At 38.5% G+C, this 18,979-nt stretch overlaps 1 protein-coding gene across 1 annotated transcript in view; it reads right to left on the reverse strand.

Annotated features, from left to right (window-relative positions):
- Positions 1-18,979, reverse strand: part of C9 (complement C9) — a 50,392-nt gene that overhangs the window by 13,752 nt on the left and 17,661 nt on the right. The window contains exons 5-7 of the mRNA XM_039244288.1: positions 14,381-14,519; positions 6,116-6,382; positions 1,680-1,920 (exon numbers count right to left, since the gene is read on the reverse strand). Coding sequence (XP_039100219.1) covers positions 1,680-1,920; positions 6,116-6,382; positions 14,381-14,519 — 647 coding nt within the window. The remainder of the gene's footprint in view (positions 1-1,679; positions 1,921-6,115; positions 6,383-14,380; positions 14,520-18,979) is intronic.

An 18,979-nucleotide genomic window follows, 5' to 3' on the forward strand; every position in this document is an offset into this window, starting at 1 on the left:
GAAATATCAAGTGGCTTTCCCCAGAAAGGAAGAAGGAGGATAAAAATGGAAGACCTTGCAAGGAATCCAGAATACTAGATTTCCAACTTTAACCTGAGAAGCATAAAGACATTGATTCCGAAGATGGGCATGAAAATATCTTAGTGATCCCTATGAGCTTAGATTCTCTGCCTCAGCTGTGGACCTCTTCATGTCCAGACAGGATGTGGACATCCCAGATCTAGGTGTAGGACATGGTTTGGTCCTCAGGTATTGCCACTGAAGAAGTGAGAAAGATGACTTACTTTTCAAAGATACTAGGATTGACCTAATGATCCTTGTCTAGTAAGGCCAGATGGTAAGTAAATTTAAGTGGGCAGGTCTTAGTTATCCAAGATTAAAGATTGTACTTCATGGAACTTTTTCACCAAGGCAACTCTTAGCCTGAAGTGTTCCTTCTGTTTTGATCACTCTTGCTGAGCCTTTCTCTTCTGATTTTCAAGTCCCTCAAGACACAGTCTTATTGTGCCACTTGCCCATGCACACTATCTATCAGAATAGCCAACCAGGCAGACTTCATTATGCTTTCTCACAGGATATAGCCCTGTGAGGCAGTAAAAGTCAAACAACTTCGTATTCCATTTCTCCTGGCAGTCCCTCTACCTGCTCAAGACTAGAATGAGGCATCAAGAGCAATTAGTTGTGGCTATTCATGTTTGTTTCATCTATAAAGTGTTTACCAACTGTGCAGACAGTGTCAAGCTTTAAGCTCAGAGCCATATCCCATTCTTCACTTGACACAGACAGAGACTAAAGGAAAGAGCCATAGCAATGGTTTTTGGCAACTCTTCTCTCCCTAAGAGACACACTTTTGAAAGCAGAGAAAAGAGATTTACTCTGGCATCTATCTCCTCTTTAAGGAATATTATAACTAGCCATAACTGCTCACAAAATGAGTAATTAAAACTTATTAACACAGTCATTTTGCACGTACTTTAGTCTTAAAAGGCCTAGATGAAACCTTTGGGCCAGTATGGTAATTATGTAGGACATAGGTCTTTCCTAGATACCTGGCAGACATTGCTGATCAACCATGGCCTTCTTTCCCATAATTTTGAGCGTGGTCAGACATCTACCCAACATGGACTGAATTCTACTACCACCATCTGATTAAACTTGTCATAATATGAGATGAAACTAATTTTCTGCCTTTGCCTCATGACATTAGACTTATATCTTAACATTACTTTGTCCATCCTCCCTAAGAGACAATTTAAAACAATATTTTCCTTCCTTGCTGAAAAGTCCCTTGGAAAATTATTGTCAACACATAATTGAATCCATTTATTAATTAAGAAATAGATTATGTAAATTATGTCTCTTAAACTTTTTCCAGTTTTTAAGTAGTATTTCACTAAAAGCAGCATCACCAACTGATATTAAGTTGCAGTAGAATTTTGTGCATTTCTCAGTAGTGCTGCTGAGTAGTTCATGACCAAGTCATTGTGTTTGAGGGAGAAGTCAATTTGCTGTTTGCTGTTTAACAGGGTTTTGATGCCAAAGGGCAAGGAGAGAATTCTCTCAAAGAAGCAGATTATAGGACTTTATTTTAAAGCCTTTAATCATTGAAAGAGGTTCGCAATAGGAATAAGGATTGGCTAAAATAGCGTTAGACGTAAGAGCTCTATTTCTAGGTATACCTTTCTCTTTCATGTTTGCTTTATCCAAAATGTATATTAGTTCGTAGAATCCTCCTAGAGACCCAGAGCTACTGTAGTGGGTTCCATAGGTTTCCAAAAATGCAAAATATTCCCCCTTTTCATAGGTAGTTGGCAGAGCTTTTAAGTCATCCAAGAAAGTTGTTGTCAGCATGACATCCCGACTTCTCATTGTAAATCTTCCCAGATGAACTACCCCTTTCACATGCAGGAACACTTTTTCCTGTGTTGTGGAGCAGAAGAAAAGAAGCAGCCATTGTTTCAAATTTAAAAATCACAAAATCTAGAATTTCCCCAGGCAATAATTAACAATTCTTTTTAGTGACCATGGATACTTTAACCCAGTAAGGTGGCAAACTCAGAATACCATTAGTCCCAACCGTTGATGAAAATGTGTAGCTCTGGGATTCTCAGTCACTGCTGGTGGGAATGTAGAATGGTCTATTCGCTCTGGAAAAACTGTTTAGCAGTTTCTTATAAATGTAAACACACATTTACCCTATGGCCAGTAATTGCACTTCTACATATTGACCTAAAGTGAATGAGAAAATAGACCACAGAAAGATCCATACAGGACTTTTATAGCAGCTTTAGTCAGAATAGCTTAAAACTGGAAACAACCCCAATGTCCACCAACAGAAGAATTGAAAAATTGTGTTATGTTTACACAAAGGAGCACTACTTAGCAATAAAAAGGAAAACACTACATGCAACAATATAAGTAAATCTAAAAAAATATTACGCCGAATGAAAGAAGCCAAGCGCAAAAGAGTATGTGCGGTATGATTTCACTTACATGAAGTTCTAGAACAGGTGAAATTAAGCTACGGTCAGAGAAATCTGGAGTGCTTGTCTCTCAGGCGGTAAGGGAGTGACTGAAAATGGGCATGAGGGAATTTTCTTGAGGTGACGGAAATGTTCTACATCTTGTATGAGGAGGTGGTTACACAGCTGAATACATACAATGGTCAAAACTCATGGAGACTTAAAATGTTTGCATGTTATTGCTTGTAAATTATACCTCATTAAGTTGATTTTAGAATGTTGGCAATGAAAGAAAAGGTGGACCTTACAGATGGAGCCCAATCTTCTCATTTTGCAGATGAGCAAATTCTGATCCAAAGGTGTCAGGTTATTTGCCTCAGATCACAAAAATAGACTGGCAGTGATTGGTACTATAAACCTAGGTCTCAGGTCTCCCTGCTCCTTCTACTATGTAGTTTAAATTTTTTTTTAAGTTTATTTATTTATCCTAAGAGAGAGAGACAGACAGAGACCAAGAGAGAGGGAGAGAATCTCAAGTAGGTTCCATGTTGGCAGCATAGAGCCCGCCACAGGGCTTGATATCATGAACCCTGCTACCATGACCTGGGTGGAAATCAATAGTTAGATGCTTAACTTACTGAGCCACCCAGATACCCCACTCAATTTTTGGTAATAAGATAGACAATATTTTAAGACATGAGACCTAAATAGGTAAAGAGTTAACCATTCCCAGAGATGATGGCTTAAATTTCCAAGAGTAAGCCATAGACTGTCCCAGCCAAAACTAAACTATAATGGACACCTATGATTTTGTAGATGGTTCATTTAAGGTTCTTCTCCTATAGTAGTGGTTAACACATGTTGATTGCACAGAAGTTTAAAACATATTATTATTTTTTAAAAGTATATCTTGGTATATACGAACATCACACCAAACTTTCTGTGTTCTGGAAGCACAGTTGTTCACACAGTATGACTTAACTTCATGTGATCGTTGGTGATTCAGTCTTCAACAAAAATCTTAAAGAAACTTACTCCGTATACAATAAATCATATGAGTTCTCCTGAGGAGAACTCCATAATAATTCTTAGTGGAGTCTCAAGGATACATAAAGCATATTTGGATTCCTTTCCATTGTTGCTAAAATTAGGAGTGTAACTTGTCAGAAAGATGTTCTATTCTTTGGATCCACTTATTTTAGAGATAGATCTTAAATCATTTCCATCCAAACGTAAAGTTGTTGCTTTCGTGCTAGAGTACTAAAAACAAAATCTCTTGGCCTCACTCGTCTGATGATTTGCTGTTTTCAATTCCTTCTCCCCATTTTCTCTTAAAATCTAATCCAGTCATTCAGCTCTCCTCACTACTTCAACAAAACTTCTCTTGTTAAGGTCACCAATGACCTTCACAATGCTAAAGCCAGTAGCAGTTATTTAGTCCCTCTTCTTTGACATATTATCACATTTGGCACAGTTAATTACTCCTTTCTTTTTGATAGTTATATTCCTTATCTTCTAGGGCAGTTCTTTTCAAGCTGTAAAGTGCGAACACATCACCTGTAGAATCTTGTTAAAATGCAGTTCTGATTCAGGTCTGGGTTAGAAGCTGAGGTTCTAACTTCCCAGTGATGCTGATGTTGCTGATCCATGGACCACACTTTGAGAAGTGAGGTTTTAGGGCATTATACCTGATACATCTTGCTGTCCTCTACTGCTTCTTTCTCTTTCTTTTGATGTTTCTTGAGTTTAGTCTTTTTTTTTTAACAAAAATTTTATTCATTTATTTTGAGAGAGAGGGGGAAAGAGAGAAAATCCCCAGCAGGCTCCATGCTGTCAGCACAGAGCCCTACATGCGGCTCAATCTCACGAACTGTAAGATCATGACCAGAGCCAAATCAAGAATTGGACACTTAACTGACTGAGCCACCCAGGTGCCCCATCTATCTCATTTGGTAGCAAGTTCATCTTTCCGGTTGTTCAGGTGTAAAACCTTAGATTCATGCTTGACTCTACACTTGTGTCTGTCGTCACTCACCCAGATTCTTACAATAGCTGTCAACAAATCTTGCTCTTAACTTTCATGTTTCTTCTCATTTAAAATATGTTAGAGTATGTCAATCTTCTATTCAAAACAAAATTCTAGTGACCTCTCATGTCACTCAGAGAAAAAGCTAAATTTGATGATCTGGTTCAGGGTAATATTTCTAACTTGTTCTCCTTCTGGTTCACCCTAGCCCAATGAACAGATAAGTTCCCACCTTACAGGCTTGTCTCTAGCAGTTCTTTTTGCCAGGTACTTCATCCCAAATATGACTATTTGGTTATTTCCTCTCCTTCAAATCTTTGCGCAGATTTCTTTGAGCTTTCTTTTTACTATTGCCATTTTCCCAGCACTCCTGATTTCCCTTCTGTAACTCTACTTTCCACTTTATTGCATAGCACTTAACGCTTTTTAAGTACTATGTACTTGCTGTTTTGTGCTTACTCTGATTTTCTCTATCTCTCTGTGCTGAACTTTCAGTTCCATGAGGACAAGAATCTTTTCTAGTTTGGTTCACAAATGTATCCTAAGTACCTAGAACAGCACCTGGTCACATAGGAAATCCACATTAAGTATTTGATGCATGATTTAAAGGATTTTCCAATGGCATACTTTGGATGGGTATGCGTGTTAATATAGAGACAATGGACAGACCCATACAAAACAACTATATGATTGAGCATAAGTACTAAGAGTGAATTACGATTTTTAAAGTAGGAGAGGGTATCTAAATAAGGAACTGTGTAGTCAGAAAAGGAAGAATGAGCATTTTACCAGTATCATACTGATTACAGAAAGTATATTCTATATTTATTTCAAAGGTGATGGAACAAAATTCTAAATTAGGATTAAATATTAAAAACAAACCCATTTGCAAAGCTTCAAATCAAAGGTGTGATTACAAAAGAAGCAGACAAGTTTCATATGCTATGTGTACAATTTCATGCCATTCTTTCTTTAGAGACACTTTGTAGTATGTAAATAGCCATCAGCGTAAAACATGGCAGTGAATTACCAAAATTCCTCAGTATGATTCTTTATGGTAATTCTGAAGGTAGTATAAATTGAACAATCTATTATCACAATCTCAGTCCAAAGGTATGCTCTGTATTCTAAATACGCTTGTTCTCTGTTCATCACCACCAAACATCTCACCCATTTATACTATTACAGATCTTATCCAGTTCTCCAGTTAACATTCTTCTTCCTGAACTTCTAGCTACATATTTGAGGATTTGTTGATTATTATTACCATTAGTTTTTTCTCTCTCCTTCCAATGAGCTGTATGTGCTCCAAACACTTAAAAGAGGGAGTTTTGGGGGATGCCTGGGTGGCTTCATGAATTAAGCATCGACTCTTGATTTTGGTTCAGGTCATGATCTCATGGTTTGTGAATTTGAGTCCCACATCAGTGTCAGTGTAGAGCTTGCCTGGGATTCTCTCTCTCTCACTCTCTGTCTGCCCCTCCCCTGTTTGTTTGCTCTCTCTCTAAATAAAAATAAACAAACTTTAAAGATAAAGCAAAACCCATATATTAAAAAATAAAAAAGAGGGAGTTTGGCTATTTTGAAAAATATCCCATCATACTCTGTATTAAGTGTTTGGCCTTACCTTCTTTGAAGAATGTGACAAGAACAGTTGGTAAGTTTCATTTTTGGAATATGCAAATCGAAATTTACCCTCAGCATTTATAAGACCTGAGAGATCCTTTTTGACAGTTTCCTGAGGTTTACTTTTGAACTGTTCAATTGCTTCAGTGGGTGTGAATTTTAAAGTGATATCTGCATTAAAATTTGATGTCTTCTCTTGGACAACTTGTTTGAATACTTGAATATGATCTTCATAATATTCAGTTCTGAAGTTTTTATCAGCTTTGGTCTAAAAAGAGAATCATGAAATGTTGTTAAAACCAACATACAGAAAACCATCCCAAATAAGCACAGAATAAAGTAAAAAATCAAACAATTATTTAAAAGGTATTTGAACAAAAGAGTTAAGAGTGAGGCATTGAAGTGACACAGCTGGGCTCCGGGACAGACTCCATGATTCTGAGAACAGGACACAGAAACTTCTCCGTGAGTCAGATTCCTTCTGTGAACTAGAGAGACTCACCACAGGGAGCCTAAAGGGTATTATGAGATAGTACACCACAGGGAGCCTAAAGGGTATTATGAGATAGTACAGTGAGATACTGCATGTGAAGGGCTGAGAAAACTGCAAAACTTTCAGATATTAAGTATGTTCATAATTAAAGAACAATTTGTGTAACAGATGTGCAATATACTTTCATTTGTGTAAAAGAAAAGAAAAAAGAAAAGAAATGACCCCAAAGGCTTATAGGTCAGCTCCGCTTTGAATAGTTTTTGCATGGTAATTAATTTAAGCAGAAAGGTTAAGACTTGAGTCGTGCATTGTCTCTTAACCTTTACACTTCTACTGTCTGTTAAAAAGGAAATAAACAAGCAAACAAACAAACAAATAAAGGAAAGCAAACAAGCAAAAAAAGGTTTTTGTATGCATAGGAAATTACTAGAGAAATAGACAAAGCAGGGAGTGTTTGCCCTTGAGAAGGGGAACAGTGGAACGGAAATCTGGAAATCTTGAGTGGCAGTAGTCTTCTATTTCCTTGAATAACCTTTTGTGATGTTCAGACTTTTTAACTCTTTTTTTTATACCACATTTATTTTTTGCATGGAAAAAAAAAATCCTGACCTGAGCAACCCAGTTAAAAATTAAAACTTTCAATTAAAGAATTCTTAGCCAACTTGGCAATGGTCAGATATGAGTGGGAGGGTTGCTAGCCTCAGTGATTAAACTCTCTTTCCAGAGGTCCTCTGTGATAGGCTGTCACTCCAGTCTGAGAAGGAGACACCCATGTCTTCAGTCAGTGGCCCGGATTGGATTCCCTAGCACACAGTGGGGGACCGTTCTGCACAGAGAATGCTATGGTCTGAAATTTTACAGAACAAAATCCGTATGTTAAAATCCCAGTGCCTCAGAGATGGTAGGAGGTGGGGCCTTTGGGAGGGGCTTTCACAAATGAGATTGCTGCTCTCATAACAGTGACCCCACAGAGCTCCCCAGCCCCTTCCATGATGTGAGGATGTGAGAAGTCTCTAGCCTAAGAGAGGTTCCTAACTCAACCAGGTTAGCACTCTGATCGCGGACTTCCAGAACTTCTGATGTTCTCATCTCCAGAACTGTGAAAAATAAATTTGTGCTTTTTATAAACTACCTTGTTTGTGGTATTTTGTCATACCAGCCTGAATGGACTCAGATAGGGAAACTAAAGTTACCATCTAATGGAAATGACTAAAATGTGTGTAGTTTTCATTAAAGGAAGGCATGCTGGGAAAAGTGCTAATATAAAGGGGAAAACTAACTTAACCATGTCACTTACTTCCCTCCTTAAAATTTTTCAGTCTTCCCACTGCCTTTAAGAGGTAGTCTAAACTAGACTTATTCCAAGCTAATCTCTCCCTGCTGTACCTCAACCCTTTAGACACTGTTCTATTTCCACAGCCTATGCTTCTGCTACCACAGGACCCATTTAAGCTGCTTTTACTTTCTGGAATGCTCTCTGACATCTTCCCCCCATCCTCCCATAAACCAAACACATACAAGTTCTCTTACATACATACACTATTCAGCTTGACCTGGTTAATTCCCACTCCTATTTCAAGTCTTAGCATAAACATCACTTCTTCAGTGGGGAGGGCTCTTTCCTAATCCCACAGACTAGCATATCTGTTTTCTATAAGCTGTCATGCCTCTTAAGGTAAAATAAAATGAAAAATCTTTTCTTTTATGATTGCTTATTTAATAGACTTTCAAATGGTAAGTTCCAAAAAGTCTGGAAAGATGTCTATTTTATCCACACACCACTACAGCCTTGCTGCTTGGTAAAGTGTCTGTCACAGAGTTGATGCTAACAAAAATGTATTAAATTTAATATGCAGCTCCAATATAGCTAATAATAATAATGAATATTTATGGAGTGCTTACTCTGTGTCAGAGGCTGTTAAAGTGGTGTATGTAGGGTTAGACATTTAATTTCTTATCTTTAAGATAATTTCTATAATTTTCCCCATCTTACCAATAAAAAAGCACAGGTTAAGAAATTTGTCCAAGGTCACATGGCTAGGAAGTGGTACATCTAGCATTGAAACCCAGAAAATCTGATTCCAAGGCTGAGCTGTTAATTCCTATGCTACACTGTCAAAGAGGGCTTGACAAATTCAGACTAGTAAAATAAAGAAGACTCATGGGAAATGTCACCTTGAAATTAGCCTTGGAAAGTGAATAGGATTTCTGTTGCCTTGAGATCTAAGGCTAGTGGAAGTATTGCTGGGGAAACTGGGGAGACCCCAGGCCCTCAGGCCTTGACCCAACCATCAGGAGGGAGTCAGGGAAGGTCTTGGTCTTGACTCGAGAAAGAATTCAAGGACAGACACTCAACACAGTGGATGAGTGACACAAACGGGAAAGTTTATTAAAGTGAAAGGTACATTCTCTGGATACGAGAGCAGGTGAGCTTGAAGTGGGGGAGGGTGTACCCTGGGGGTTGGGTTTTTATCTTTTATTGATAGTTGTTAACTAAGGGGTGGAATATGGCCAGAAACAGGGCTTTTGCTTTTTCTTCTTAATTGGGTCAAAGGTTTCCTGTCATGGCACCTGTCATCTTGGGCCTGTCTGGTTTTATACGGCTTCATCTGGAGTACTTGCAGGATAGGCTTCTGACCTTCCTGATAGTAGGCCATGACTTCCTTGTTGCTGACCTTTATCCTGTTAACACCTAACAGCTTACTCTAATGCAAGCACCTGAAGACCATTCTACTCAGTCCTCAGTGCTGGGAAGTGCCAAAGCCAAGCAAAATGGCACCAGGAAACCACTCCATAACTCTCTTGGAGGACTGAGCTCTTCTTAGCTCTAATTGGCTGCAAGATAGGGGTGGTTTAATCTGTAAGAACCTGCATGTATTCCTGACATGGCTAGAAAGAAACTGGCACTGGCAGAGATCAGCTTAGCAGTGTGGAGGATTGCCTATAGGGGTAAGAGAATATTAGTCAGGGTGTTAGGATGCTGTTGAACGATCCTTTCTCATTATGCCAGGATGATAGTAGTGAGTAGAAACAGTGACGTGGGGTCACTCTAGAAAGTACAGAGACAGAAGCTGGGTTGAAAAAGGTAAAAAAAATAGTATCCATTTATCCAAAAACAAGTCTGAGCTCAACGACAGGCATTCAGAGGTGGACCAATATTGGGAATCATCATGAAGGAACAGCAAAAATCTTTGAAGAAAAGTCAAAACGCAAAATTTTAGAAAGCAGGATGATGGAAGGATAGAAGCAAGTTTCTTTCTTTTTTTTAAACGTTTTTAAAATTTATTTTGAGAGAGAGAACATGCATGCAAGCAGGGGAGAGGTGGCAGAGAGAGAGGGAGAGAGAAAATCCCAAGCAGACTCTACTCTGTCAGCATAGAGCCCAATGAGGGATTTGTTCTCACAAACTGTGAGTTCATGACCTGAGCTGAAACCAAGAGTTAAACACTTAACCTACTGAGCCATCCAGGTGCTCCCCCCACCAAGTTTCTTAATAAAAACCAAAATAACTAGATGTGGAGAAGCTGAAATTAGAGAGAGAGGGCGGAAGGCCATGCACATTATAAGGGTCAGTTCAATCTCTCTGTCTAAAGGTTTATCGAGCTGATGCTTCTTGAAAAGAAAGAAACATTACTTCTGGCACTGGGAGTGGAAGAGATAGAAAGCAACCAATAAATATTTCAGAGTTCAAACTGAAAGGAAGAGATGGGAGAGTGACTGGAAATAGAAGGTAAAGAGGGAGAACTGTTAGAACACTAAGACTTTGTGCAGGTAGATAATAAACCCATATATTATTTATTATTACCAATGTCATCTCTCACTAATTGAGAGAAGGAACTAGAAAGAACAGACTGACTGCAATCTCAGGAGCTGATCTCAGCCTAATTGTTTAACTACTAAATTTGGGGGTAACTTGAAATTTAGCTATACAGTTCTACATTTATCTTCAAGAGATCTTTTTCCCTGTCCATGCCTTAAATGTTAGTGTGCTCTAGGGTCTCATTCCTATGTTCTTTTCTCTTTCATTGTACGCTTCCTGGATGATCTCAAGAGCTGTCAAGATTTTAATGATCATCTATAGGCTGATGATTTCTAAATCCCTGCTTCCAACTTAGATCATTCTCTCTCCCCTCACATTTTTATAACCTACTCTTTGCAGGACAACTTCATCTAGACGTCACACAGATCCTCGCACTCAAAATTATCAACATTCAAATCATTATCTTCTTCCTGGAATTGACTTTGACTCTTCTTTTGGCAGATTCCCCCCTCCCTGACTTCCCACATCATTTTTGGTGGCCTATCATCCAGTGGGGGTGGGGGGGTCTCCTTTGACCTACTGTCTCCATACTTTACATCCATGGTGAGTTTACTTTGTTATGTAAGATCAACTGGGAGGAAAATAGATGCCAAAGAACTGGGTCTCCATGGGGTCCAAGGATAGGTTTGGGCTCATAAATATGGGTGAGAGGTGAGAGACTGGTCAGTTGCAGTGAGGCAAAGGGTTAAATGTTTGATTTCCCGATGTTCAGATTTTAAAGACAACACTGTTTTAGTGAACACAAGTTAAGGATGTAGTTCCAGATGTGAGTGGCTGTCATAGAATAGACACAGAACATTAAGAGGCAACAAGAAGTTATTGGCAGCCACAGGATATAAAAGTCACCCAGGGTTTTGGCAAGAGTTGGGCAGGAAAGGATGATTATAATCCAAGTGCATTTTACAATTCTTTGTTGATCTCACAAATCTTACATATTTATGGTGATCCTGTTTAAAGAAAATTGTAATGAAAACCTAAAACCTGATTTACAAATTGTGACTTTCAACAACAACAGTGGAGAGGACCAGAGAGAAACAAGTGAAAAGGAACTGATTTGTACATGTAACCATCACTGGTTTTCTTCCCCATAATTGTGGGCTTCAGTGGTTCTTGGTCATTACTTCTGATTTACAAAGTAGCCAATAAACCTTGACTTGTAGTGTGACTGCTAATTACACATTTAATTGTAACTAAGTCTTTTACCAATTATATTGTCAAGAAAGAATAATACAAATATTTACTGAGTGTTTGCCAGTAATTTCATGAGTGTTTTAGATTCATTTATCTTTACAAGGTAGGCATCATTATTTCTATTCTACGGGTGAGTAAACTGAGGCATGATGAGGATAAATAATATGTCTGAGGTCTCACCACTGCTTAGGGCAGACCTGGGATTCCAACCTACGTAGTGTGTTCTAGAACCAGAGCCGCATTTGAGATAAGAGGCACTAGGAGAGTGGGAAGGGAAAGATAACTTTACTAAGAAATATCCCTCATATCATGATAGGCCCATAAAATTCTTTCAAAAAATAAAAGACAGTAAATCACTGTCAGTGAGTGACTACAATAGGATTTAAAAATGAATTCATCCAATGAAAATTTGCTGAGCATATTCCATATCCATATATTTAGTTGGATATTAGCACAATAGACTATATATATATATATATATATATATGCACACACACACATTCTCTCTCTCTCTCTCTCAATGGAATATTAGTTGGCAATAAAAAAAGAATGACTCTTGCCATTTGCAACAATGTGATGGAACTAGAAAGTATTATGCTAAGTAAAATGCTAAGTCAGTCAGAGAAAGATAAATATCATATGATTTCACTCATATGTAGAATGTAAGAAGCAAAACAGACAAACATAAGGGAAGGGAAGCAAAAATAAGATAAAAGCAGAGAGAGAGAGGCAAACCATAAGAGACTCTTCAATACAGAGAACAAATTGAGGGCTGCTGGAGGGGTGTTGGGTAGGGGGATGGACTAACTGGGTGATGGACATGAAGAGGGACACTTGTTGGGATGAGCCCTGGGTGTTATGATGAATCACTAAATTCTATTTCTGAAACAATTATTATACTATTTGTTAACTAACTTGGGTTTAAATAAAATAAAATAAAAAAGAAAGAAGAAAAAAACCCAAAATAACAGCAGGAAAAAAATGCATTCTCTGCCTTCAGTTACTATAATAATACGCATGAAAAAAGAGGTAAAATATTACATTGACTATTAGAAAGTGCAAAAAGAAATTCTTTCTGAGAAGCCAAAATAGAGATTTCCATTCAGGTTCTTCTCTGTATGGAAGAAAGGAACTTGGCTATTTCCCAAGCCTGTGACAGCTTAGAGTGGGGGGAGCGCGAGCGCTTGCAGCACCAAGAAGGTGACGTGGGGACTTTGGCACGCCCCCAGCCAACTCCATCGGCACTCCCCATCCATTGACACCAACTAAAAACCCAGGTCCGCATCCAATGTGTTTGGTTACCAGATGCTGCTCCCAGCTCCCCGGGCGTGTGAGTAATATACCCGGTAAGCAACACATCGCCTTTGTAGAATCATAACTACTCTGAGTGCAGAAACCCATCTGTTCCCAGGGTTGTGAATAAGCGAAGACACTGTATTTGCTCTCCAAATGACGCTTTTTCAGTCCCAGGCAACGTCCCAGCCCTCACCATCTTGTGTCACTCGCAGCCATTCCCACCCCTATAGAGAAGCTAAGTCACAGTGACGAAGACAGGGAAATTGTGATGCAGACCTGAGAAACAAAGTTAAGACAACAAACCCTTCTTCCATCAGCAATGACAAAAGCCACCTTATCTTTGGTATATTCTTTTTTTTTTTTTTTTAAAGAAAGTGGAGCATTCTCAATACTCTTTAAAAAGAATCTCTTTCAAAAAATGTGCTTAAAGAGGGTAATCCTGGCATTAGAGGGAAAAATCAATAATCCAACATGTTCCCTGAAATTTGGGGGAAAATTGATTCTATTCTGGACTTACAGGTACAAAAAATAGGATGATGTGGTTGCATATGAAAAAAATGCCAGCCAAATAGTCCAGACTTTAAACTCTTTAGTATTCATGGGAGAGCATGATCACTTCATGCCAGGTTACAGTGGGTAGGTATTGTTTTACAACATTGTTAAAACAAAAGAAATATCAACTGCATTTATTTAAAAGTGTATGTGTTTTTGAAACCATTGTGAGTGACACTAGTAATAAAAGACTGTGAAAACTGAGTAAAACAAACTTTATGGGTCACCCATGAGACCATTTAAGAAAACATGTTATTGTAGCTTCTGGTTCAGAATAAGCCAATTATTGTTCTTTATTATATCTTACTTAGACAAAATTTCTCTAAAGATGATAAATACTAATCCTTTAAATCGACAGGTCCAGGTTGTGATGTTTCTAGAGAATTTAGGTGACTTTTAGGAAGGTGGGCACGTTTGGGGTGGCATTGTGTATGGTAAAAATCATTTTAAGAAATAGCTTTACAAGAGCTAGAGAGGTGTGAGGTTAGTGAAAAGGGCCATTCACATTAGTCAAGCAGGCTTTACCAAGGGGAATGGTGGAGGAGAAAGAAATATAAAGATGGGTTTTCACTGGTAGGCTAGCAAAAAATGATCTTAAATAACATGTAAGCAGTGTACCCAGTACTTAAATCAGTATGAATTTAATTTTTAGTTTTATCAGGACCTTAGATGACTCTCTTTATGGAGTCTAGGTATTTGCCAAAATTCTATCACTACATGCACATTACTGAGGATTGTCCTAGACCACTGTGTATTTTCGAAAGAGATTGATGCCACACCTTTTTTTCTTTAAGTCAGTCTTATATTCACATTAAATTCTTATTCTGCTGAACTTTTCAAATTATTTAGTATTAAACTTATTGAGGTGGCTTTTCAGCTAAAAGCTGGGCGATGTGCTTGCTTCTGAGACTTACTTCATAGGCCAGAGAAGCCACGTTCCAGGGTCTGCGGTAGTAGACCAAGGTATTTCCATCCCGAACTCGTTCACAGAGTCCATTGTAAAACTCATTGTCAAAAGGTGTGCTTAGGGGATCCATCCCTAAGATGTTGATGCTGAGAATGAACAGAGTAGCATTAGGTACGGAGATACCAGGAGTTAATGCAAGGCAGTCCTCTGCAGCTGTGGAAAGAGAGAGCTTTGGCTCACGTCCCCACCACCTAATATATGCATGATATAATCAAGAGCCTGCCCCCTTCTGCCTTACATCTCTGGCAGGAGGCACATCTTAGGAAGACCTTATAAACTTCCAGGCAACCTTGGCACTGTGGAGAGCACACAATGAAAGATATGCAGTAAGGTGGGAGCAAGGGACCATCTGGCTCCTAGAGTCTTAACTCCAATATTGTAACTCTCAGCTAACCTCCCTTAGTGAACTAAGAACCAACTCTGTTAACACCACCTATTTAAGTTATTTGAAAACAGAGCGCCTCATGGGGGCAGTATAACATATGCATGTAATTTTTAATCTTTGAAACAACACTGGGGCTCTTTCTCTCCCCATTCTCTTTAAACTTAAGCTTTTTCCTCCAGCTGCCTCACTGCTTGTCAAGTACCTCATTCCCTCCAGGCTTACATTCTATTATACTTTCCAAAGGGAAACACAAAAATTTCAGCATCCTCACAAGGCAGTCTCAGAAGTTCTACTTTTTCCTCCCAGCAAATTTTTTTATTTGGAAAGCTTTAATTCAGAAATAGAAATCTTATTTATCTTACAAGAAGTTAAGTTTGGGTTGTAGGGCTCAAAGCAATGTATGAACAAGAAGCATTCTCTGTGAAGTACACTTCTGCTTATCGGAGGAGAGGTCATTGCCTTCTAGACTGCATCTGAAACACATGTTTCTAGACAGAGGAGGCCAAGATAGAGGTCTGATCCACACATCTGTAACTGAGTTTGACACAAAAGCAGAAATTCTTCCGTTTCTCTAGACCATATCCCAAACTTTTGGGATTCTCGTGCGCGCGCTCTCTGCCCCTATCCTGCTTGTATGTGCTCCCTCAAAATAAGTAAAGAAACTTAAAAAAAAAAAATCCGAAGCAGAATACACATGGGCCAAATGAGTATCACAGGTAAGTGCAACACAGGTTTCCAACAGGAAGAAACTCCACTGCAGGGTCACAAAGAGCGTTTTAGAAGAAGTAGGATTTGACTTGGGTTTTGAAGGAAGGGGATATTAGAGCAGAGGGAATGGTGTGCATAAAAGCACGGAGGTGGAAGTGTGTGTGGCATGATTTTGGGGAGAAGTGTTCAGATTTTCTGCCTGTTTCCTCTATAAAAGATGATGTTAAACTCAGTCTGACTGCACAATTTTAGTTTGACATCTAAAATTTTTCATCTTGGGGTGCCTGGGTGGCTCCGTCAGTTAAGCATCCAACTTTGGCTCAGGTCATAATCTTGCGGCTGGTGAGTTGGAGCCCCACGTCAGGCTCTGCGCTGACAGCTCAAGAGCCTGGAGCCTGCTTCAAATTCTGTGTCTCCCTCTTTCTCTGCCCCTCCCCTGCTCATGCTCTGTCTGCCTCTCTCTCTCTCAAAAATAAATAAAACATTAAAAAAAGCTTAAAAATTTTTCTTCTTAAGTTTAAGTAGTTGCAAAGGGTATAATTTCTCAACAGGCTACAAATATTTACACCTTAAGATACAATTATTTTGCCTCTTCTTAAAATCAGTCCAATGAGGGGCGTCTGGGTGGCTCAGTTGGTTGAGCATCTGACTTCAGCTCAGGTCATGATCTCGCGGTTAATGCTTCCGAGCCCCGTATCGGACTCCGCTGATAGCTCAGAGCCTGGAGCCTGCTTCAGATTCTATGTGTCTCTCTCTCTGCCCCTCTCCCGCTCATGCTCTGTCTCTCTCTGTCTCAAAAATAAAATAAACATTAAAATAATAATAATAATAAAATAAATCCAATGAAATGTAAATGCCATAGTGTTGGTGGGTATCAAACCATTGCCATGTTTATATAGCTGTAGCAATTCGACAGCTTATAGTATTCTTTTCGATTCCTTTTTTTTTAATACACTTTAGTTTTTTAGAGTAGTTTTAGGTTCATTACAAAATGAGTGAAAGATACAGAGTTTTTTTTTATGTCCTTACCCCCTTTTTATTCTTGAGTCCATATTTCTATTTCAATTTCACAGAATTTTAACCTAATGTAATGTTATTTTAGCTTGGAAATTTTACTTGTTTATACTTTTCTGTACTAAAAAGGTATTAATTAAGTATTTTAAAATATTTAATGTCTTTTGACCAGAGGGTCTAAGCAATTAAAAGCTCCTCTGGATTGAGTTATTATTATCAGTATAAATAAGTATTACAAATTTTAAAGTAGTTAATAAACATAAGTAATTGGGGGGGAATGGTGTCTCAAGGAAATGAATGGGCTTGTTTTTAAATTAATTGATGAGTTCCTGCCCTTGTGGGTGAATATTCCTTGTTGCTAGAAAAAGACAAGATTCAGGATCAACTGTACTCCCACCTTCCATTATTATAGATGTCAATGCTGAGAAACTTTACTCATGTACATAAGTAGATAAGAACAGGAGGAATTTTATCATGGCAATTTCACTTGATTCTTTGATCTTCTGAGTTTTGTGCCAAAAAAAAAAGATCACAGACTAGTTTTTCATTAAAAATTATTTTCATAGCCTATTGTCTGACAATTGATTAGAATACCTTTAAGTGTCATGGATAAAAAGAGTGGGAGACCAGTTGACTTACGAGGCGTTGGTGTCCGACTGAGCAGCAATATTTGGGGATGTTTCTTGGTTCCTCCACATAGTAAAATTTAGGTGGGCGAGGGATATATTCTGCTTTTGTAGGTTTTGTTTTACAGAGCAGCAAATTGACTAGTTGGCTGGTTCCATCTAGAAAGTTACCATGAAGCTGATCCACAGTCTAAAGCACAACTAAGGAAGAAATGTTTCAAAACTTTTGACTCGGTTCCACTACTACAGAGACAGTCAGTCTAGTCTAGAATGAGCCAACTTTTTTTTCAGCCAAGAACATGAAAACTTCTCATGGATGGAATGTCATCGCCTGGGAAATAAAAAAACCCTGTATATTTTGGCAGTACCTAAAGATGCCTGTTTTCGTGCTAGCATCTAGAATCAGAGGCAGTTCGAATTTACCAGGTAAACAGAAAACAAAGCTCCTTCCACAGAAGTGGTGTTATGCTTAGATCACATTTTAAAAAAAAGTAATTCATTACATACTGTACATCATTTACAGATGGCTTGGATTTATATTTTTTCAATGAATGCAAGATGGGTTGGGGATTTCCCTAAACACTTCTGGAGAATCTCAGATGCCTACAAGGCAAGAGGCGGAAACATTTGTGATACAAGGGAATTCTCCTAGCATAAAGAATTTAAGTGGGAGTCCTTCAAATGCAAAACACGTACACGTTAATGACATGACCGCGGGTAATAACTTGTGACTTTCATGTGTTAAAGAATCTGACTGTGTATGACTGCTGATAAGGCTCATTGAGACTTTCCAGATTGGATTGTGTAGAAGCAGTTTATAAGCATGTTGCTATAACTAGGGTGTTACTCCTATTACCTCTATTCAAGATATCCCATAGGCCCTTTGAAGAATAATGGAGATGCATCGTCAATAAATATGTAATTAATGGGACTGAAGAATATCTCAAATATAATAAAGGATGTCATTTTGAAAACGCTTTTTAAATATTAATTACTGATTTATACTATTCTTCAAAATTCTTAATTCAAAGATTTGGGTGTTTCATTTTCTAAGGTTAGTCTTACACTGAAGATAAAAGTGTTGATTCGTGGGCTTTGCAGTGATGGTGATGTGGGTGGTGATGAGCATGTGGAGAGAAGGCCAAGGTGAGAGTGAAACAAATCTAGTTTTATAAAAGTCAGAGAAACTTGGGGGTGCCTGGGTGGCTCAGTCCAACTTCAGCACAGGTCATGATCTCACGGTTCATGGGTTCAAGCCCCACGTCGGGCTCTGTGTTGACAGCTAGCTCAGAGCCTGAAGCCTGCTTCAGATTCTGTGTCTCCCTCTCTCTCTGACCCTCCCCTGATCACGCTGTCTCTCTCTCTCAGAAATAAATAAAACATTAAGAAAATAAAAAAACAAAAACAAAATTGATTTAAAAAAAGTCGATGAAACTTGGGCTTCAGTTCCACTAGAAACTATACATCCTGCTAGAATCTAAAGAGATTAAACTGCTCTTCTTGGCTTCACTCAGTTTTTATCTGTAGAATAAATATAATAACTCCCCTGACAGCCTCACAGAGTTATTATGAAAAGCTACAGAGAAAAAAATGCAGAAAAAGATACTGAAAAGTTCAAAGCATTACACAAATGAAAGTTGTTGGAGAGTAATAGGCTTTATGAAGACTAAATTCGTTATAGGTTTTTGTTCATGATAATAGGGGAATTTAATTCAAAAATGCTGGTGGACTTATTCAATGGGGACCTACCTCATTTTCCACCTCTGCAGCCAACCTTCTCCAAAGCTGAGGCCCCACCCTCTTGCTCCGTCTT

Source organism: Hyaena hyaena, unplaced genomic scaffold (genome assembly GCF_003009895.1).
Source record: "Hyaena hyaena isolate Hyena2069 unplaced genomic scaffold, ASM300989v1 scaffold_236, whole genome shotgun sequence".
In the NCBI taxonomy this organism is placed as follows: domain Eukaryota; kingdom Metazoa; phylum Chordata; class Mammalia; order Carnivora; family Hyaenidae; genus Hyaena; species Hyaena hyaena.